The sequence below is a fragment of the Hypomesus transpacificus genome, chromosome 23 (assembly GCF_021917145.1).
Source record: "Hypomesus transpacificus isolate Combined female chromosome 23, fHypTra1, whole genome shotgun sequence".
Lineage (NCBI taxonomy): Eukaryota > Metazoa > Chordata > Actinopteri > Osmeriformes > Osmeridae > Hypomesus > Hypomesus transpacificus.
The window spans coordinates 12445495-12466250 of record NC_061082.1 but is presented as its reverse complement, the minus strand read 5'-3'; the positions used below and the strand labels follow the sequence as shown (position 1 = coordinate 12466250).

The 20756-nt window shown below is 49.4% G+C and overlaps 1 protein-coding gene across 1 annotated transcript in view; it reads left to right on the top strand.

The window, feature by feature from the left end:
• col4a1 (collagen, type IV, alpha 1) overlaps window positions 1-20191 on the top strand; it is a 31715-nt gene extending 11524 nt beyond the window's left edge. Inside the window, exons 2-52 of the mRNA XM_047046422.1 lie at window positions 1548-1604; window positions 3069-3158; window positions 3471-3515; window positions 3640-3684; window positions 3775-3837; window positions 3940-3993; window positions 4214-4240; window positions 4417-4482; window positions 4577-4639; window positions 4847-4882; window positions 5015-5053; window positions 5250-5345; window positions 5562-5597; window positions 5777-5836; window positions 5946-5981; window positions 6267-6311; window positions 6438-6470; window positions 6918-6978; window positions 7085-7120; window positions 7208-7354; window positions 7474-7560; window positions 7663-7746; window positions 8019-8089; window positions 8187-8378; window positions 8524-8692; window positions 8988-9080; window positions 9235-9339; window positions 9426-9523; window positions 9739-9889; window positions 10266-10379; window positions 10513-10680; window positions 10819-10908; window positions 11256-11408; window positions 11600-11698; window positions 13473-13562; window positions 13710-13849; window positions 14241-14367; window positions 14503-14583; window positions 14789-14887; window positions 15116-15166; window positions 15333-15518; window positions 15625-15758; window positions 15904-15976; window positions 16057-16128; window positions 16257-16385; window positions 16475-16573; window positions 16660-16872; window positions 16954-17131; window positions 17216-17330; window positions 17679-17851; window positions 18440-20191. Of these exons, the coding sequence (XP_046902378.1) occupies window positions 1548-1604; window positions 3069-3158; window positions 3471-3515; window positions 3640-3684; window positions 3775-3837; window positions 3940-3993; window positions 4214-4240; window positions 4417-4482; window positions 4577-4639; window positions 4847-4882; window positions 5015-5053; window positions 5250-5345; window positions 5562-5597; window positions 5777-5836; window positions 5946-5981; window positions 6267-6311; window positions 6438-6470; window positions 6918-6978; window positions 7085-7120; window positions 7208-7354; window positions 7474-7560; window positions 7663-7746; window positions 8019-8089; window positions 8187-8378; window positions 8524-8692; window positions 8988-9080; window positions 9235-9339; window positions 9426-9523; window positions 9739-9889; window positions 10266-10379; window positions 10513-10680; window positions 10819-10908; window positions 11256-11408; window positions 11600-11698; window positions 13473-13562; window positions 13710-13849; window positions 14241-14367; window positions 14503-14583; window positions 14789-14887; window positions 15116-15166; window positions 15333-15518; window positions 15625-15758; window positions 15904-15976; window positions 16057-16128; window positions 16257-16385; window positions 16475-16573; window positions 16660-16872; window positions 16954-17131; window positions 17216-17330; window positions 17679-17851; window positions 18440-18521 (4851 nt within the window). The 3' untranslated portion in view covers window positions 18522-20191. The remainder of the gene's footprint in view (window positions 1-1547; window positions 1605-3068; window positions 3159-3470; window positions 3516-3639; window positions 3685-3774; window positions 3838-3939; window positions 3994-4213; window positions 4241-4416; window positions 4483-4576; window positions 4640-4846; window positions 4883-5014; window positions 5054-5249; window positions 5346-5561; window positions 5598-5776; window positions 5837-5945; window positions 5982-6266; window positions 6312-6437; window positions 6471-6917; window positions 6979-7084; window positions 7121-7207; window positions 7355-7473; window positions 7561-7662; window positions 7747-8018; window positions 8090-8186; window positions 8379-8523; window positions 8693-8987; window positions 9081-9234; window positions 9340-9425; window positions 9524-9738; window positions 9890-10265; window positions 10380-10512; window positions 10681-10818; window positions 10909-11255; window positions 11409-11599; window positions 11699-13472; window positions 13563-13709; window positions 13850-14240; window positions 14368-14502; window positions 14584-14788; window positions 14888-15115; window positions 15167-15332; window positions 15519-15624; window positions 15759-15903; window positions 15977-16056; window positions 16129-16256; window positions 16386-16474; window positions 16574-16659; window positions 16873-16953; window positions 17132-17215; window positions 17331-17678; window positions 17852-18439) is intronic.
• Window positions 20192-20756: the final 565 nt, after the last annotated feature.

The following is a 20756-nucleotide window of genomic DNA, read 5'->3' as shown; positions in this document are numbered from 1 at the left end:
TCCTCTTTCTCTCTCTCTCCTATCTCTCTCTCCTATCTCTCTCTCTCTCTTTCTCTCTCTCCCCTATCTCTCTCTCCTATTTCTCTCTTTCTCTCTTTCTCTCTCCTATCTCTCTCTCTCTCTCTCTCTCTCTCTCTCTCTGCCTCCTTCTCTCTCTCTCTCTCTCTCTCTCTCTCTCTCTCTCTCTCTCTCTCTCTCTCTCTCTCTCTCTCTCTCCGGCAGCAGCTGAGAGGGTGTGAGGCAGCAGATACATTATAATGAGTCACATATGTTGCTGGTTCTCCCTCTCAGTGTAATCCCCCCTGCCTCTGGTCTCTCTGGTCTCTCTGGTCTCTCTGTCCTGTGATAGTGATCTGATCTAGAACAGGTGCTCACTCCTCTGTGTTACAGTAATGGAGTCCTGCACTGGTGTGGAGGACGCTCCAGAAACATGTTCATGGAAGCCATGTGAGAACCAGGGATTGAGAGAGAGAGAAACACAGAGAGAGAAACACAGAGGGAGGAGAGAGAGAGAGAGAGAGAGAGAGAGAGAGAGAGAGAGAGAGAGAGAGAGAGAGAGAGAAGAGATAAAAAAGGGAGAGAGAGAGAGAGATAAAGAAGGGAGACAGAGAAGAGGAAGGGCTGGCGTACCTGGCTACACAGGGCTGGCGCGTGGAGAGGCAGGCAGGGTGGGGACAGGATGAGGAGAAACGTCTGGTTTCATTTCTTCTTCCACCAGTTTCCCAGGCCTCTCAGCAGCACATGCTGCTTCGGTTATGTTGACCATGAGCTGGAGTGCGGAAGTTTGTTTGTTTGTGTGCAATAGGAAGAGACTGAGGAAGAGAGTGAGAGCTGGAATGCTATGTGGATATCGAGTGTGGAATTTGAAGAGAAGGGAGTAGATAGTATATATAGGGAAGATTAATGTGAGGGATTTCAACATACAAACGTATTGTATTCCCACTGATATGCGAGGCTTTAGTTTGTTTGACGAGTGCGAGAGGCAGTGTGTGCACTTGTGTGTCTGTATGTGTGTGTGTGTGTCTGTGTTTCTGTGTGTGAGCCGGGGAGACCTGTGTACTCTCCAGCCTGGCCCCCAGCGTCCTGTGGGCTCTGACAAGCTTTTGGCTGGACGCCTTGCACGTGAGCGGACCAACAGCTGGTGGAGAGAGAGTAGAAGGGAGGAAGAGAGGAAAGGAGAAGGGTTTAGGTCAGTTCCCAGGCTCTGGTCCCTGGTCAGAGGAGAGGAGAGGAAAGACAAGGAGGGGTAAGGGTCCTGAGAAAGACAGGGGCCAGCTGCTCGCTTAGGATGTTCTGTGTCGGGGTTCCTAGAGAGGTGCACCCTCTAGTGGTGGAAGGTTGTGTGTGTCTCCATGCGACATGTGGCTAATTTGACTGTATCATGATAAGTCAGCTCTAATTCCCTCTCTTTCTCTCCCCCCCCCCCTCTCTCTCTCTCTGTCTCTCTCTCTCTCTCTCCCCTCCTCTCTCTCTGTCTCTCTGTCTCTCTCTCTCTCCCCTCCTCTCTCTCTGTCTCTCTGTCTCTCTCTCTCTCTTTCTCTCCGTAGGGATGCTCAGGCTCATCCTGTGGGGATTGTGACTGCAGTGGTGTGAAAGGAGGAAAGGTAAGCATTCTCTCTCTATCAATGTTGCTCCCTCTTCATCATTTTTTTTTTTTTCATCCTCCAGTCACAACTCACTCCAAAAATTAAGCCCCTCTCTCCCTGGTTTCAAGCCATGTCAGCATGCACTGGTCTTTGCACCTCGCCAAAGGTACATGAACAAACGTTTAGTCGAGAGTTCAGGCTCCCAGTGTCCAATGTGGACCTTATGTGTGTGTGAGTGTGTGTGTGTGTGTGTGAGGGGCGAGGGTTCAGCAGGCCTCGGAGGACAGGAGGAAGAGCATCATGGATCAGAAAGGGAAGAAAGGATCACATAGAATTAGAGCATGTCCAGCTCACACAGCTGGACTGGAGACTGCCTCTCTCTCTCTCTCTCTCTCTCCTCTCTCTCCTCTCTCTCTCTCTCTCTCTCTCTCTCTCTCTCTCTCTCTCTGTCTCTCTCTCTCTCTCTCTCTCTCTGTCTCTCTTTCTCTCTCTCTCTCTCTCCTCTCTCTCTCTCTCTCTCTCTCTCTCTCTCTCTCTCTCTCACACACACACACAATGTCCCTTTCTTTCTATCTTAATTTCAAATGTTCTTGCCAAACTCGCTCACACAGGCATCAGTAGGTTTGGACACAGCTGTCCAACTCAGCTGTTCAGCTTGCACAAGGTTGTCTACTATGGACACTACGAAGTTCGCTAGCCCCACAGAACAAAGTCTTGGAAGTCAGTTACAATACATGACACAAAAAATACAGCAGACGCTGATGCCAGATGTGTACCAACAAGCAGATCACCACAGTCTACTTCTACAATCTACTATGGATTCCCACAGTCCACTACAGTCCACTATGTGCTGTGCTAGTCTAAAACCTTCATGGCTTACTGCTGGGAAACCAGTAGCCAGACAGCTGAGTTCACTGTGAAGTAGCTGTGTGCTCATTGGACCTAACCATTTAAAGGCTTGTTCTATGTAGTTTTGGTTTTGATGACTTCACTTCCTCTCTCCCATGAGAAGAGGTTTGGTTCCTTTGGCAATGGTCATTTTCGTGATTCCCATGGTCTGGACCAATAAGTGGATCCAGAAGAGCGGCTAAGAAGAGGGAATGGTTCAAACCTTTCTGTGCCCCACTGTTTCTCTCTCTCTCTCTCTCTCTCTCTCTCTCTCTCTCTCTCTCTCTCTCTCTCTCTCTCTCTCTCTCTTTCTCTCTCTCTTTCTCTCTCTCCCTCTTTCTCTCTCTCCCTCCCTCCTGTCTAGCTCATACTGTAGTTCATTGGGCTTTAGTGGAACAGACCCACTGCATTCGCAAGTCTCCATCTCGTGGCAAACAAATGAAATGACATTCTTCAGCGTTGGCGTGTTATCATACTATTCTCAATCCCTACTAAATCTGATCCCAAGAAGATCTTCTGTAAAGCATTGACCTCACATTTAATCTTCTTGTGAAACTTGAACCTTGTCTCTTTCCATCTCTCTCTGTTCTGTAGGGTGAGCGGGGATTAACTGGTCTCCAAGGCAACATGGGTTTTCCAGGGATGCAGGGCCATGAGGGGCCCTCTGGGCCGATGGGCCCCAAGGTGGGTGACAGGGCTAGGCCGCACCCCTTCAATCAATCAACCAACCAATCAGTCACTCAATCAGGAATTCAATGAAACCTTCTTCACAGCACATTGAATCCAAACTATTCAGCACAGTGTACTGTGAAGCATTCATTTGATGGCGGATGAAAGAAATAGGCAACACACCTTCATTTTCTAGTGTCCTTTTGACGATTGTTCATGAAAGAAAATCGAACAAGAATATAAAAGTATATTATTATTCCTGTCATCTTCGCAGTCGTTACCCCTGTCCTACCCTAATGTTGTCTTATGTCCTGTGGTGCTTCTTAGGGGGACTATGGTGAGTCTGGGTCTCCTGGACAGAAAGGAAGTCGTGTGAGTACAACTGTGTCTCAGCATGTCCGTCTCATCAGGCCCACCCTCCTTACTGTGGGCTAGCTCGCCATGGTGAAGAAGCCCATGGTCATGGTGATAACTGTATTTTTGTTATCTCTCGCAGGGCCCTCCTGGTCTAGCCGGTTTCCCAGGAAACCCGGGCCTTCCGGTATGTTCTGACCAGTCCTCTACACATGCCACTACACTCTGCCGGACAATGTTATATGTGCGTGTGTTTGAACATGTGTGTCCTCCTCAGGGTATTCCTGGACAAGATGGCCCTCCAGGATCACAAGGTATCCCAGGGTGCAATGGGACCAAGGTAAAGCATGGGGTCTGTTGCCTGGTTTTAGATGTGACCAAATCAGGCTTTTCAATGTCTGACAGTGTTGCGTTTGTGTGTTTGTGTTTGTGTGTGTTTCAGGGAGAACGAGGAAATGATGGGAGTCCTGGCTTACATGGCCTGCAGGGTCCACCTGTAAGCAGTCACATGACCAATGGTTTTATTCCACAGTCACATGACCAATGGTTTTATTCCACAGTCACATGACCGACTGCTCACTCCGTAGTTACCCGGAGCAGTTGATCAGCTTCCCCTCCATGCTCCAGACATCACAGACCTCACCATTAGGATGATATGATCACAATCGTGTTATACTGTGTCACCACCATCCATTGTAACTGTTGTCTCTCCCCAGGGTCTACCTGGACTCCAAGGAATGAAGGTGAGTGACACGGAAAGGCCCCAGTATAACTGCTGCTTCGATGTTTGGACATCGATGTTTGGTCTTTATTTCAATAAAACCTGCCCTACAAATGTCAGCTTCTGATCTCTCTCTCTCTCTCGCTCTCTCTCTCTGTCTCTCTCTCTCTCTCTCTCTATCTATATATATATCAACAGGGAGAGCCTGGGATTGTTATGGGAATAAAAGGAGACATTGGATTTGCTGGAAGACCTGGACAACAAGTATGTGTGTGCGCGTGCGCACGCGTGTGTTTGTGTGTGTGTATGTGAGTGAGTGCATGTTTGTATTCACTTGTGAACCATTTCTGTGTCCCAGGGACTACAAGGACCAGTAGGCCCTCTGGGCCCCAAGGGGCCCCCAGGAAATGAAGGACCCAGAGTAAGCCTCAGCATCCACACCTATCTAAACCAAAGACCGTAGACCATAGTCCAGGACATAGACCTAGACTCTAAACCATAGGCTAGACACTTAACACTGGACTAGTGTCTCGAGTATACTGTAAACAGAACACTGTCAAGGAATAAACTGTGTTTGAACGGATATTTGGATGAAAGTGTTGTGATTTTCTCTGTCTGTATTCTCCAGGGTTTCCCTGGCCCCCCCGGTCCTCCAGGAGAGAAGGTAGGATGGTGCAAGCGTCACACCAAGTTCGGTCGCTTCCTGCTTTCATTCAGTGCGTCCCACACTCATGGTGTCAAAGACAACTGTAAGTGATGTCACGGGATGTTTGACTCCTCTCCTGTTCTCCTCCAGGGTGACCGACTGTCGTTTCAGAGTGAGAAAGGAGACAAGGTGAGATGCAGCAGATCTGAGGCACATTTTACTCAGGGATTTCTATTTTTCTCAAATAGAAAAGGATGCAGTTTATTGTTATACTTTTCGAATATTGTACTGTCACTGGTGGTAGCTGTGCTCGTGTCAGTGTGAAGAAGAATGATCTGCTTAAATCGGAATGTGGCTCTCCTGCCTCCTTCTCCTCTTCTCCCAGGGTGATAAAGGACTCAAGGGGCCCCCTGGCCCTCCGGGCCGCACCGGTTCGGAACAAACAGGCTCTCCTGTCACACAGTACAGCCCTGGACAGCCAGTAAGCCTTTCTTCTACTCATCACAGTAACCATCCATGATCAACTGCAAAGGAACGGATGGGTGGTTGGTTGGATGGATGCATGGATTGGTAGATGTATCCAAAAAATGGATGGATGGAATGGTGTGTGGATCTATGTATGATGCGTGTACGCTTAGGTTGATGAATGGATGAATGAATAGCGTCTTTCTAAACCGTGTTGGCGTCCATTCCCTAGGGAGACAAGGGATCCCAAGGAGACAAAGGCGACAAAGTGAGTGTTTGATTCTCTCTGTCGGGACCCTTCATTCACGTGAAATGCATACACTTTGCGGGGTAGCACAAATGCTGCGTCCATCCGAATCGCCCTCTCAGCAATCGTAGTGGCAAGAGCTGTGACTGTCATGGCCGCCTGCCAGAGATATGAACCCTGTGGCTCCTTCTCCTCTGCAGGGATTCTGCGTGCCCCATGCGAATGGTGTGAAGGGGGCGCCCGGACCACCTGGGCCCAGGGTGAGTCCCGTGACGCAGGCTCATCTGCCTCCAAGGTTCAATATCCGTAGGACCCTCTCATCGAGCTCCTCTCTTTGCTGCAGTGTAAACGAGTTGCTTTCAATTTCAGGGCAAACCCGGAAAGGATGGGGAAGATGGATTTACGGTTGTGTACATTCTGTCTCTCGCTCTCGCTCTCTCTCTCTCTCTCTCTCTCTCTCTCTCTCTCTCTCTCTCTCTCTCTCTCTCTGTCTCTCTCTCTCTCTTTCTCTCTCTCTCTCTCTCTCTCTCTCTCTCTCTCTCTCTCTCTCTCTCTCTCTCTCTCTCTGTCTCTCTCTCTGTCTCTCTCTCTCTCTCTTCTCTCTCCCTCTCTCCCTCCGTGTTTCTATTTGGATACATTCTTATCGTGGATATATGTATTGTGACCTTTAACCTATCCGCCCACATACAGGGAGAGAAAGGCTTCTCCGGGGCTCCCGGATACAACGGCCAGACGGTAACTATAACAACCGTCGACACACAGTATCTGAAAGAGTACAGTAAGACCTGAAACAGGCTGGTTGAGTTGGCCCCTCCTGTCATCGGAAGCCAGCGTTATGCTAACCTGACGTTGTCATTGCAGGGTCAAAAGGGAGAGAGGGGGCCACCAGGATATGTGAGTACACCGACTCTTTCCAAAGCCATCCGAATATAAGTCCTGTTGGTTCTATCGGTCGTTTGCAGGATTTCATACATTCAAAAGGTTTGCTGTGTGCCTTCTCTCAGTCTTTCTCGACCCTGGGCCTGCTTTTTCAACATGGCGCCCAAAACCTGTCCCTGAATGGTTTTATCGCATTCTTTACCCTTTGTCGTGTGTGAATTTGTATTTATTTATAATGCATTATTTTGATACATTGTTAAACCTTTTGTTGTGGCTTCATTGTTTTAAAACCCCATGAACATTAGCTGGAGTAGCAAAAATATGAAGAGGTGATGCTGAACAAAAGGAAGCAGTTCTCAGAATCGCCAGCAGATGCTGCTGTTACCACTCTGCTCTAAATCAGCGACGCTGGCTGAATATTGTGGTCCTATCATGATGTGACTCACCTCTGTGATGTTTTAGGGTTCCGGTTCACCTGGCCCTCAAGGGCCCCCTGGTTTTCCTGGATTACAAGGAGAGAGAGGTATAGTCAGTACACACACACGAACACACACTCTCTCCTACCAACTGTGTTACACACCGTTACCATGTTCCATGACTGACTCTCAATCTTCGCATACTTCTGACAGGTTTCCCTGGTATCCAAGGCGATCCTGGACCCCCTGGTAAGATCCATGGTCTATGATCCACACTTGAAGCACTATCAAAAGCTAAAAAAAAAACTAATTAGGAATCTCTGTGGTATATTTTAGGAGGACACATAGAAGGCCCTCCAGGTGAGAGAGGCCAAAAAGGAGATGTTGGCCTCAAGGGCAATCCAGGACTGGATGGGGAGTCTCTCCGGGGGGCCCCTGGACAGGACGGATTGGCTGGACCTCCTGGCCCCCCTGGAACAATGGGTAGGCACAGCAAAGACACAAGACATGCGCTGATGGAACATCACACTGTTTTGTAGTATAAAGTGTATCACAATTCTCTAACAGTGTCTATGCGTGTGTGTGTGTGTGTGTATCCACAGGTACTGATGAAACATGTCCAGGAATAACAAAGGGAGGCTCTGGGCCTCCTGGACCTCAGGGTCTGAGAGGGGAGTTGGGACAGAAAGGTACGATTCTACAGGCTGTCACCATGCTCCTCCTGTCTGTCTGTCTGTCTGTCTGTTGTTGTTGTTCGACCGTGTTGAGTAACACTCACTCTACACTCTCAGGTGACCGTGGGGACACGTGTGTACAGTGTGAATCCTTCGGCCCCCCAGGATTAGCCGGCCCCCCGGGGCCCAAAGGACAACAAGGTGAGATGACACACGCACTAAGTATAGAAAAATACAAATAAATCCTAAAACATGACATGCAGCTGATACTCTGCCTTAAGACCACTCTGTGGCTTTAGAAACAACAATTGCATTTAAACTGCTATCTCAATATGAATGTACACCAGTGTATTGTAAGGTACTGATCAAATGGATTATAAACCAGTGTGTAACAAGGCTAGATTATAGCCCAGTGCCTTGTGAATGATATACGGTACAGTCATAACGACCGTCCACTCCACGGCCCCTGGCAGGTTACCCAGGCCCAGCAGGCAGCAAGGGAGACAAGGGTCAGTCTGGTCCTTCTGGACCTCCAGGAACACCCGTGAGTAGATCCTCTGACGCGCTGTCGTCACCCGACTGGATGGTGCCTTGTGGACCACCGTAGGGAATGAGATGCTTCACTGATCTCTCCTCTCCAGGGTAGTGTGGGTACTCCAGGTTTGATGGGGGCCCCTGGGTCCGTCGGTGAGCCCGGGGACATGCTCGTGGCTCCTGGGCTCAAGGGAGCCAAGGGACTGCCTGGCACAGCTGGCACCTCCGGGTTACCAGGGGTGGACGGCCTGCCGGGGCAGGATGGCAGACCAGGCATTCCGGGGCCAAAAGGAGAACCCGTACGTATGGGTGTGAAGCTGTGTGTGTGTTTATCCGTGCTTGGAACAGGTTTGTAACGGAACATTGGTGAGTGCCGTTACAGAGCAGTGTGAGATTGTGATTGCGCCATCGTTCCCTCTTCTCTCTCTAACCCTTGCCCGACAGGCCCGAGAGGGCATTAAGGGGGACCGCGGTCGGGACGGAGACCCAGGTCCCATGGGGCGCTCAGGGGAGAGAGGCCCTCCGGGACAGCCAGGGTTTGGCCGACAGGGCGAGGCTGGAGATAAGGGCCCCATGGGTCAGCCAGGCAGACCAGGAGCCCCTGGACAACCAGGTGGATGAACGCACACACACATACACATGCAGTACACACTCACGCATACACGACACACACACACACACATCCGGTACACACACAGACACACAGCACACACACACATATATAGCAGTACTTACTGAGGTCATCAGATTATGGCCGTGTGGAAGGTTTGGCTCTGTGCTACATAGCACACACACACACACACACAGTACACACACACGTTTGGCACACAGATACTCACAGACATGCTCATACACAGGAACACAGGCGTGACTTTTGTGCGTGTGCTTCCTCCCTGTCTCCCTGCCAGGTGTGAAGGGAGAGCCGGGTAAAGGAGTGAGCTCACCTGGACCACAGGGAACTCCTGGAGCCCGAGGAGAGACAGGCCGACCGGGACTACAAGGTGGGCCTCTGCTTGGGCATGACACTTCCACACAGCCATGAGCAACAAGGCTCTGGCATGGATCTATACATGGATCATTGATGGCTTGAATGATGTAGCTGAGGGTCCTTCTCTATACCTCTCTGTCTGCTCTGTCTCATGCTGTTTGGACCAGGTAACAGCGGGCCCCAGGGTGACCCCGGGATGCCGGGATTCCCAGGATCGAAGGGGGACCCCGGTCAACCTGGCATAGGATTTCCTGGACTACCCGGACCCAAAGGTACCAAAGACCTTGCCCTCCTCCTCTCCCTCTCACGCTTCTCCTAGCCTTGGTTGAGAGGGATTTCTCTGCCTGTGTGTTCCTAGGATACTCGGGAACCCCTGGAGCCCCTGGAGTCCCCGGAGAGGCAGGTCGACAGGGGAAGGACGGCCTCTCTGGTCGGCCTGGAGGGCCAGGTCCAAAGGTGTGTGTGTGTGCTGGTTTATGTTTTGGCAAGTCAGTCACTGAAGGGGAAACAGTCGCCCCGGAAAAACACGTGGAGTTTGGGAGACCTCGTGTTGACGCGTCTAATCCCCTGTCCCAGTTTTGTGAAGACAGTGGTGCAGTCTCTCCTTTGTTGTCTGTATTAACGGACATGACCTCCCCCTCCCCCACCCCACCCCCCACACACGCCTGTAGGGAGAGCCTGGCAGGGGTCTGCCAGGGCCCAAGGGCTCAGAGGGCCCCCCAGGGGTGACAGGCTTTCCTGGGGACAAGGGCAACGTGGGGCTGCCTGGCATCCCAGGAACGGAGGGACCCTCAGGACCGCCCGGACCTCACGGAATCAAAGGTACAGTGACGTCACTCATCAGGCTGAAGAACCGACTGCCTTGTGTCTTTAATGAGGGGTGTTAATCAGAAGGTTGCCGGTTCGAAATGACGTTGTGTCTTTGGGCAAGGCACTTCCCCCCTGCTAGCCTCGGGGGGAACGTCCCTGTACTTACTGTAAGTCGCTCTGGATAAGAGCGTCTGCTAAATGACTAAATGTAAATGTTTAAGTAAAGTACTATACTACTACAGTATATTCTAAAAAGTGCTCAATGTTCCTAACAACCTAGCGTCATAAGCTCGCCTGGCATCTCAGTGACGATCTCAGTGAGCTTTCATGGTCATAGGTTATCGACCTGATTAGTAGTTACAGCGTGGTACGTGGTCATCGTCCCCAGGTGACCCAGGACCACCCGGACGTCACGGTGTGTCCGGCCAGCCAGGACCTCCTGGAGCTGGGGACCCTGGAGCCCCCGGGCCCATGGGACCCCCTGGAAAAGCAGGACCTTTTGGTAAGCCCTCCGCCCCCTCACTTACACACACATAGTATACTCATAAGGCAAATCACGTTCACTATCTACAGAACTGCTTCTTATAAGTTGACTTTTATTGACTTTATTTGCGTCTGTGTATGTGTGTGTGCAGGTCGGGATGGTGTGAAGGGAGACAAGGGATTCCCCGGTTCCCCTGGCCAAGACATGCCTGGTTTTCCGGGGGACAAGGGAGCCCAAGGCTTCCCAGGCACCCAGGGATCTAGGGGCCTGGCCGGACGACCGGGCCCCTCTGGTAGAGATGGCCTACCAGGAGACCCAGGTCAGACTGAAGCCATGCAGCTCCGTCAGAGACCACAAAGATGCCATACATAGAGAAACTAAGGCACAGCCATGCGTCTTTTAAACACTGCTGTGTACGTGTGTGTGTGTGTGTTATATGTGTGTGTGTGTGTGTCAGGTCCCAAGGGAGAGATGGGTGTCATAGGCACTCCAGGAACCCCAGGTTACCAGGGGTCTCTCGGCTCACCAGGTTCCCCTGGACTCAGAGGTGAGACACCTTCCTTGGTGTTGTCATCTGTCTACTTGTACTCCACTCGATTCAGGACTGTTTCTATAACATTCTTGGCTAATCCTGTGGTTGTCTTAGTCGAATCTTCTGGAAACCATTCCGGGCCATTGTTTGTACAGTTACAGTTCCAGAACATTGGATCAATACAGTCATCAACAGGAACCTAATAAGATTCTCCCAGGGGTTTAACAGAGGATCTTCAGGGATCTCGCCAACCAAAGATCTATTAAGGATGAACCTGTTAGGGCAGCTGACATGGACAACCAAATAAGATCGCATCCATGGTTTTGTTGTGGTGCTGAGCCCGTCTGCTTGTCTCCTGCCAGGCGACCCTGGGATAACAGGGCCCAGGGGAGACTTTGGTGAGCCAGGCCCCAAGGGAGAGAGGGGGGAACAAGGACTGCAGGGGCCCGCAGGGAACATGACGGAAGTGGACATGGAACACATGAAGGGAGAGAAGGGAGATATCGGAGTGACAGGTAGCCGGCGTCGCACAGCGCCATCACACACACCGTTGTTCAGCATCTCGACACCTTCGCAAAACACAACCGAACGCACCCTTCGACAAGACAACACGGAACGACACGATGCAAACAGAGAAACGCAACACCGTATTCTATATCCTCGTACGGGAGTTGTCGCGGCGCGTTTAATTCCCATCTCCCCCCAGGTGACGCAGGTGTGACGGGAGACAAGGGTTACCCGGGGCTACCTGGATCACCTGGACTGGCGGGGAAGGATGGCGAACCTGGTCAGCCCGGACAAGCAGGTGAGTCACAGGATGCGGTTCTCACGATCGAATCAAGGAAATGTACTGCTGTACACAGTGCCCTCCAAAAGTATTGGAACAGTGAGGCGAATTCCTTTATTTTTGCTGTAGACTGAAAACATTTGGGCTTGACATCAAATAATGAACGTGAGACCAGAGATCAACGTTTCAGCTTTTATTTCCAGGTATTTACATCAGGATCTGATGCACAACTAAGAAAATATCACATTTTGTTTGAATCCACCCATTTGTCATGTGATCAAAAGTATTGGAACAGATATACTTAAAACATATTTAAGTGAATAAGACTTAATATTTAGTTGCAAATCCTTTGCTTTCAATAACTGCAGCAAGTCTGTGACCCATTGACGTCACCAAACTTTTGCATTCTTCCTTTTTGATGCTTTCCCAGGCTTTCACTGCAGCCTCTTTCAGTTGTTGTTTGTTTTGTGGGGTTCCTCCCTTCAGTCTCCTCTTAAGCAGGTAAAATGCATGTCTATAGGGTTTAAGTCTGGAGATTGACTTGGCCAGTCTAATACCTTCCATTTCTTGCCCCTGATGAACTCCTTTGTTGTTTTGGCAGTGTGTTTTGGGTCGTTATCTTGCTGCATGATGAAGGCTCTGCCAATCAGTTTGGTTGCATCTTTCCTTAAATTGGCAGACAAAATGTTTCTGTAGACTTCCGAGTTCATTTTGCTGCTGCCATCATGTGTTACATCCTCAATGAAGATTAATGAGCCCGTCCCAGAAGAAGCCATGCAAGCCCAAGCCATGACATTACCTCCACCGTGTTTCACAGATGAGCTTGTGTGTTTGGGATCATGAGCAGTTCCTTTCTTTCTCCAAACTTTAGCCTTTCCATCACTTTGGTAAAAGTTAATCTTTGTCTCATCAGTCCATAAAACTTTGTCCCAGAATTTTTGAGGTTCATCTCTGTACTTTTTGGCAAATTCCAGCCTGGCCTTCCTATTCTTCTTGCTAATGAGTGGTTTGCATCTTCTGGTGTAGCCCTTGTACTTTTGTTCATGAAGTCTTCTGCGAACAGTAGATAGTGATACCTTCACTCCTGCCATCTGGAGGTTGTTGCTGATCTCACTAACAGTTGTTTTAGGGTCTTTCTTTACAGCTCTTACAATGTTTCTGTCATCAACTGCTGATGTTTTCCTTGGTCTACCTGTTCGACGTCTGTTACTTAGTACACCAGTAGTTTTCTTCTTCTTCAGGACATTCCAAATGGTTGTACTGGCTATGGCCAATGTTTCTGCAATGGCTCTGATTGATTTTCCATCTTCTCTAAGACTCACAATTGCTTGTTTTTCACCCAAAGACAGCGCTCTGGTTTTCATGTTGTTTTCACCTCTGAATACAGTCTGCATAGACAAAACCTATCTTACCCAATCTGAACCTGAGTGTAGACATTCAGTGGTATTTATTGATTGAATAATGTATGTAATAGGACACACCTGGGCAACAAAACACACCTGTCAGTCACATGTTCCAATACTTTTGCTCACGTGACAAATGGGTGGGTTCGAACAAAAAGGTGATATTTTCTAATTTGTGCATCAGATCCTGATGTAAATACCTGGAAATAAAAGCTGAAACGTTGATCTCTGGTTTCACATTCATCGTTTGATGTCAAGCCCAAATGTTTTCAGTCTACAGCAAAAATAAAGGAATTGGCCTCACTGTTCCAATACTTTTGGAGGGCACTGTATCTATTCAAGTTCTACGTCTTCCTCTCTGTGTGCGTGTTTTTGCAATTGCGTCCCAGGTGTGAAGGGAGACTTGGGTTTTCCTGGAGAGCCTGGCGGTGAAGGCAAACCTGGACAGAAAGGCTCTTCTGGAGACATGGGACTACCAGGTGCTTCTCTCAATCCACAACAGAAGACACAGATCATGCCTTTGACGCTCCTCAGCCTGTGCATTTACAATAAACCCTATAGGGTCTAGAATAGGCCCCATCCTTTGGTAAGAAACTGACCCCAGGACTTTCTGTATGTGTTTGAAGGTTCAACCGGTCCAAAGGGTGCCAAGGGGATTGTGGGCACACCTGGGCACACAGGCTTCAGGGGCTCTGACGGGGACAAAGGAGACCAAGGGGTGCCCGGGGAGCCAGGGGTGGGCATACCTGGACCACCTGGAGAGAAGGTATCTGACTCAGGTCCTGGTGGGGGTCCCCTCTGCTGTGCTTTTCATGTGTGTGTGTGTGTGTGTGTGTGTGTGTGTGCGTGTGTGTGCGTGCGTGTGTGTGTGTAATTATTACATCTTAAAGAATGAAAGACAAGGAAGAGGTTAACGTACCTCGATTCTTTCTTGCTTTCTTGATTTCTTTCTGTCTTTCTTTCTTGCTTTCTGTCTGTCTTTCTTGCTTTATGTCTGTCTTTCTTGCTTTCTTCCTGTCTTGCTTTCTTGCTTTCTTGCTTGCTTTCTTTGTCTTTCTTTCATGCTTTCTGTCTTTCTTTCTGTCTTTCTTTCTTGCGTTCTTGCTTTCTTTCTATCGTTCTTTTTTTTAACTCACTCACTTCCTCTCTTCACCCAGGGTTTCACTGGCTCGCCTGGTACTTCGGGTAACCCAGGAGATAAGGGTCTGAAGGGTGGTATGGGGACGCCAGGCATGCCAGGGACACCAGGCTCCAAAGGGGACACAGGCTCCATTGGATACCCAGGTAAGTAACATCAAACCTTTCACTGTTTACGTGGCAACGACCCGCCAGTACCTACCCATGCTGTACAGTATTGAGTCCCTATTTTTTCAATTGGTGCCATTGTATGTAACTCCCATTGTCTGTGTGTGTATGCAGGTCAGCCTGGTCAGCCAGGTGAGAAAGGAGTTGTCGGGCTGCCAGGGTCATCTGGAGAGCCAGGGCGCCCGGGGCGACCAGGTGAGTCACTCACCAGTCACCAGATCAATGACACTTCCTTTCCAGTCTGATACAAAACAATGTACAGCATAATAATCTGCATTCGAAAACACTGAAAAGGAGAACTCTAACTATACAGTACAGTAGGATACACGTATTCATCTCAGTAAGGGTGTATTTGTGTATGAAGTGTGTCTGATTGTCCCCCCCCCCTCCCACCCCCCAGGTGACCCTGGCCTGCAGGGACCTCCTGGGCCTGTGGGGGACAAGGGGGACTCGGGCGTGGACGGCATCCCTGGATCCTCAGGAGAGAGGGGTGACCCAGGTCAGTATCAGAACCATGACAAGTCCAGGTGCTATATACATTACCAGTCAAACGTTTGGACACATTTTCCCATGTGTCCAAACGTTTGAATGGTACTGTAGCTGTTGGGCAGAACCGGGCCAATATTCTAGTCTCATCCCTCTTGCGGAGTCCCCCAAGGAGGATGTGGCTGATGTTGAATTATTGATCGTGTTGAATAGCTTTTGTATCTTCTTCTTTCACTCACAGGGTTACCTGGCAGGGGCTTCCCTGGAACTAATGGACAGACCGGCACCAAAGGTGAAATCACCTAGCGAACATGCACAAATACCTCTCACCTTAGCCTCACACCTGTGACGTTGTGTCGCTAAAAGCTTTGCATCTCTCTCTCTCCCTTCTTCCTCCTCTCTCTCCCCTCCCTCCCCTCCCTCATCCTTTCCTTCCATTACCCTACCCTCTTCCTAAGGTGATAAGGGTAGTCACGGGGTCCCGGGTACTCCAGGTCACCCAGGTATTCCAGGGACAAAGGGGGACAAGGGCACACAAGGCTTCCACGGCTCCCAGGGCCAGCCAGGAGAGAGAGGCCTGCCAGGATCGTCCATGGAGGGCCCCAAGGGGGACAAAGGAGTGACAGGGCAGCCTGGAGAGCCAGGTACAACCTGCACACATACACATTTGGAATGACCCAATTCCCCTCGGTTGTCCCTGGCCCTACATCCTCTTATCAATCCCCTCCCCCAAATCACCCCCTTCTCCAGGATCCTTAGGGGCCCCCGGGCCAGCTGGTATCCCAGGCAGAGAGGGCCCCAAGGGGGACAAGGGAGAGAGTGGTCCAGCTGGCGTGCAGGGGGAGACGGGATTCAAAGGAGAACGCGGAAACCCGGGACTTTCTGTAGGTCACTTTCTCACCAAGTTTGGTTAACCTGAATGGACTGACTGCTTGTTTTGATACAACTAGATACATCATGGGTATTCCATATGGAGAAGAATATAATCTTGAAATGAGCTCACTGTGTTTATTTGTGTACTTGTAACAGGGACAACCTGGCCTTCCAGGTGTTGATGGGCTGAAGGGAGAGCTTGGTGTGCAGGGTGCGCCTGGGTTCCCTGGTCAGTAAACTGAAGTCTGTGTGTGTCTATTTATATGTGCATATGTGTGTGTTCAATTCAAAACTCTCTTCATTCATTAGGGACAAAGGGAGAGAGTGGATTTGTTGGGTTTAAAGGAGAGATGGGAGACCGAGGATTCCCTGGGGTCAAAGGTGAAACAGTACTCTTACGCAACGTCGTCCGACCGGACGACGACACAGTCTCACATCCCAGCTTAAATATTTCCTTCAAAGGTTTTGAATCGAATCAAGACATTGTGTCTGGCTCTTTGTATTTTCAGGTGTTGACGGCCCCCCTGGCCCCTCTGGCCCCCACACCTTCATTAAAGGAGACCTTGGCTTCCCTGGAACACAGGGGCCCGTTGGTCCCGAGGGGCCCCCAGGCTTCCCTGGCCTGAAAGGACAGCAAGGTCACTCCATAACAATTGTCTCCATGCCAACTTCATACAGGTCCACAAATCAACTCCTTGAACTCACCCTGGCCCTCTTTTCTGTCCAGGCGTGACTGGTATTCAGGGCGTTAAGGGAGAAGAGGGGCATCCTGGCTACAACGGTCATCCTGGAGCCAAAGGAGAACCTGGCCTGACTGGTCCATTGGGTTAGCAACACGCGACTGAAGCTTTGGAGCCATGGCTGTGTGCTGTAGGCTGGCCCGCAGTAAAAACCTGACCCTTCTCTCTCTAGGACCTAGAGGTCACCCTGGACCCCCTGGGCCTGATGGCGTACCTGGACAGGTAGGCCCACCTGGGCCCTCCTCCATGGACCACGGTTTTCTTGTCACCAGGCACAGCCAATCGGTGGATATTCCAGAGTGTCCTGAGGGAACGTCCTTGATCTATGATGGCTACTCCCTCCTATCCGTCCAGGGGAATACGCGCACACATGGGCAGGACCTTGGTAAGCACACAAACACACACACGGATCCGTTTGATAAATTGGACTATATGTGACAGTGTGTGTGCGTGCGTGTGTGTTAAGGCACGGCCGGGAGCTGTCTGAGGAAGTTCAGTCCCATGCCGTTCCTGTTCTGCGACATCAACAACGTGTGTAACTTTGCCTCCCGCAACGACTACTCCTATTGGCTCACCTCACCCGAGCCCATGCCCATGAGCATGGCCCCTATCACTGGACACAGCATCAAACCCTTCATCAGCAGGTGTGTGTGTTTGTGTGTACCTAGGAATATGAGATTTCTGCTATGAGTACAGTTGTTGACATGCTTGCGTGTGTGTGTCCCCAGGTGTTCCGTATGTGAGGCTCCTGCCATGGTCCTAGCCGTGCACAGCCAGACCATCATGATCCCAGCATGCCCCTCTGGCTGGGACTCGCTGTGGATTGGATACTCCTACGTCATGGTGAGCAGGGAGAGGATACGTAGCCCCATAACTGGCCATCACTCATTGGCTGTCTAGGTTTACGATGTTCACCAAACTGGTGCGAGAGATTTCGTGTATATGAGTTGAATGGTGAATGGGAGTCAGGTGGCTGAGCGGTTAGGGAAGCGGGCTAGTAATCAGAAGGTTGCCAGTTCAATTCCCGGCTGTGCCAAATGACGTTGTGTCTTTGGGCAAGGCAATTCACCCTACTTGCCTCGGGGGGGGGGGAATGTCCCTGTACTTACTGTACTTACTGTCAGTCGCTCTGGATAAGAGCGTCTGCTGAATGACTAAATGTACTGACTGTTTTGATGTGCGTGCGTGCAGAACACTGGTTCTGGTGCGGCGAGTTTTGGCCAGGCTCTGGCCTCCCCCGGCTCCTGTCTGGAGGAGTTCCGCAGCGCTCCCTTCATCGAGTGCCACGGCAAGGGCACCTGCAACTACTACGCTAACGCCTACACCTTCTGGCTCGCCACAATCGAGGATGAGGACATGTTTACGTAAGACACGCGTCTCTCTCTCTCTCTCTGTCATCCTTCATCCATCCACCTTGATACGTCTTTACTTTTCCTAATGTCACTTCTACTCTTTCTCTTTCCTTGATTTACCCGTCTTGCCATCATCACTTTTGACATACTTTTTACGGGTTTTTTTTATATACCGGTAGGCCCACTGCGTCTTTGGCAGAGTGCGAATTATACAATGACAATCGGGGAGTCAACTTCTTCTCCAGGGCATGTATCGACCCCCCGACCTGTTGTTTTGACCTCTTTTGGGGGGGTCCAAGTCTTAATTAGGGGGGTCAGACCCCCCCAAATCCCCCCGTAATCTGCACCCTGATTTTTGAGCTTGATACCAGGAATGAATTCTGCTCTGTCGACTTGGATAGGACAAGTGTGACACTGCAGCTTTTCTGGGGACAAGAATTGTCCAGGAGAGTCTAGTTTGGATGGACTGTGCTGGGGATGAATGAAAAAGCGAGTTCTGATGCACTTCAGCTTGGGATGAGAAGTGGCAAAAGTGGTTTTGAGTGATTTGAGTGGTTATGGGTGTTGAATGAACTGGCTGTTTTTTTGTTCTCTTTTCAGGAAACCAATCCCAGCTACGCTTAAGGCAGGGAACCTACGAACACACATCAGTCGCTGTCAAGTCTGCATGAAGAGGACATAAACCCTCCGCCTAACCAACCCCGCTCCATGACCCTGGCCAACCATGCCAGTGGGCTTGGCTTGACTTTTTCGTTTTGACCAAAGGATGGTGCTACTTCCTGTGTGTGTGTGTGTGAGTGGAGAGGGACAGAGATGAAACAACCGCAGAGGGAGGAGTCGTCTCTGTAAGACTGAATTACAACAACCCTCCGAGAAAATACAAACAGAAGCAGACACACACAGACACACACACACACCCACTCACACACACGTGGAGAGCAAGCCACGAGACCCCTTGGTCCCTCGCTCTATACAGAACAAGTTACTAACATTTTCACGGCATTTTTTTGGTAAGAAATGGAGTCCAGTTTACGAAATGCACTGAGTACACACCCATCAGTAAACTGACATCCACTCTAGAAGGATTGCTTGTGCCAGTCAGGTGCTATTGAACCATCATTTCCTTGCCTTATCCCTGTCTATGTTGTTACCTTTATACAGATGCCTACTTCAACTCGAGATTAGAGATTATAGAGTATTTGTTTTTGTCTACACCTTTTTTTTCTCCAATTTTAACACATACTAATGTAGGATGGGAGTTACCACTGGTTTTTCTAGTCATTATGAGAGATAATCACTTTTAAATTAAGTGTTGCAAGCAGCACACTGGTATAGCTTTGCTCTGATGTAAATATACTGCTTTCATATTTTCTCGCTAACATACAGTCACTATAATCTTCTATTCAGGTATTGACATTAATGTGTGTTATTATGTCACTTCTTTATTTATGAGATGTATGAGAATATGCAATCAACCCTGAGTGGAGATGAATGTTGAATGTCCATCAACAATATTAGACTGTGTGGTCATTTACTTTTAGTCTCTTGAGTGTGCCAGATGGGTGGAGCTAAACCTTGGACCAAAGCCATCTGTATCCCTTTACAACATGCAAATACAATCCAACGATATGCAAATCAGAACAGCCAAACACATGCCTTGATGGAATGCGAAATACCCAAGAAATGCACACATCCTCACCTCTATGTGTTCCCTTACTCCTATCTGATATACTTGACCACGCTAACCGCCATCTTCTCCCCTGTATTGACATGCAGACCTTATATCCTACAGTGTAGCCAATAAGCACCAGGAGACCGATAGACAGGCTACTTGGACACAGTCAGATGGACCTAGACTTGTTAGCCCTACAGTAGTGTCACAGATCCACTCGACGTCTGCCACGTTCATAACAACAAGGATAGGAGGGGTGCATTCTTAAGTGCCTTATAGACATATCGTGTTGCCTTGACACTTTCACGTGTGTTGTGATGTGGAGTTATGAAATTCCTTGGAAACAGCATTTCACCCTCACATACCATAACCCTATCAGGGCTTTAATGATGGATACGTTGGACATCATCACCATTCGGACCTCAACACCTTTTTCGAGCGGCGTCGCCTTATTCATTTAGGGAAATGAATGCTCATTCAAACCAGCAGTGTTAGCCATCCTTACAGAGGAAAGAGACCTGGGAGGGAGATGGAGAGGAAAAAATAGAAAGATTTTAACTAGAGGGACCATGGGTTTTCAGTTCCTATACCTTTGACATACACACCAATGTCTGCCCAGCTCTCTGCTTGACCCCCAGTCCCATACTGTGTAATTCATACAATAAAATAATTGTTTAGAACATTTGGTGTGTGTCTCGTAATGCTGGTTAATGAGATCTATCATATATATTTTTTTAGATTTTTTTTTCCCTTGTTATACTTTGAAAGGTGGAGTTAATTTGATATTGAACACACATTACATGTTGGATAAAGGCTGTCACTTGTAGTTATCCCAGTTCCCCACTAGAGGTCAGGACCTAGCCATTTTTGGGAAATGGCTTGGGCCTGACCCAATGGCTTGGGGCTGCCTTCCCTTTTATGGGAAGCCAGCTTCTCCCAGTCCTCCAGCACCCAGGTGCAGTGAGGCCAAATAATCATACCCGAGTCCCATTCCCATTTTTGGGGGTCAAGTTCATGTATTTTTTCATGAAATATTTGCTGATGTGCAGAGCTGAAATGTGATCCAGTCCTGTCAGATCTGTGATTCCTCCACAGGCCCCAGAGGACACCGCATAGCTGTCTGCCTCTGCCTCAGCACCTCTCCTGGGCCCGCCTCCAATAAACTCGTTCACCCCTTCAGTGAAACACAAACAGATCAATGAACCCAATGAGAGCAAGAAAAGCTCTCCTTTTATCACTCCATCT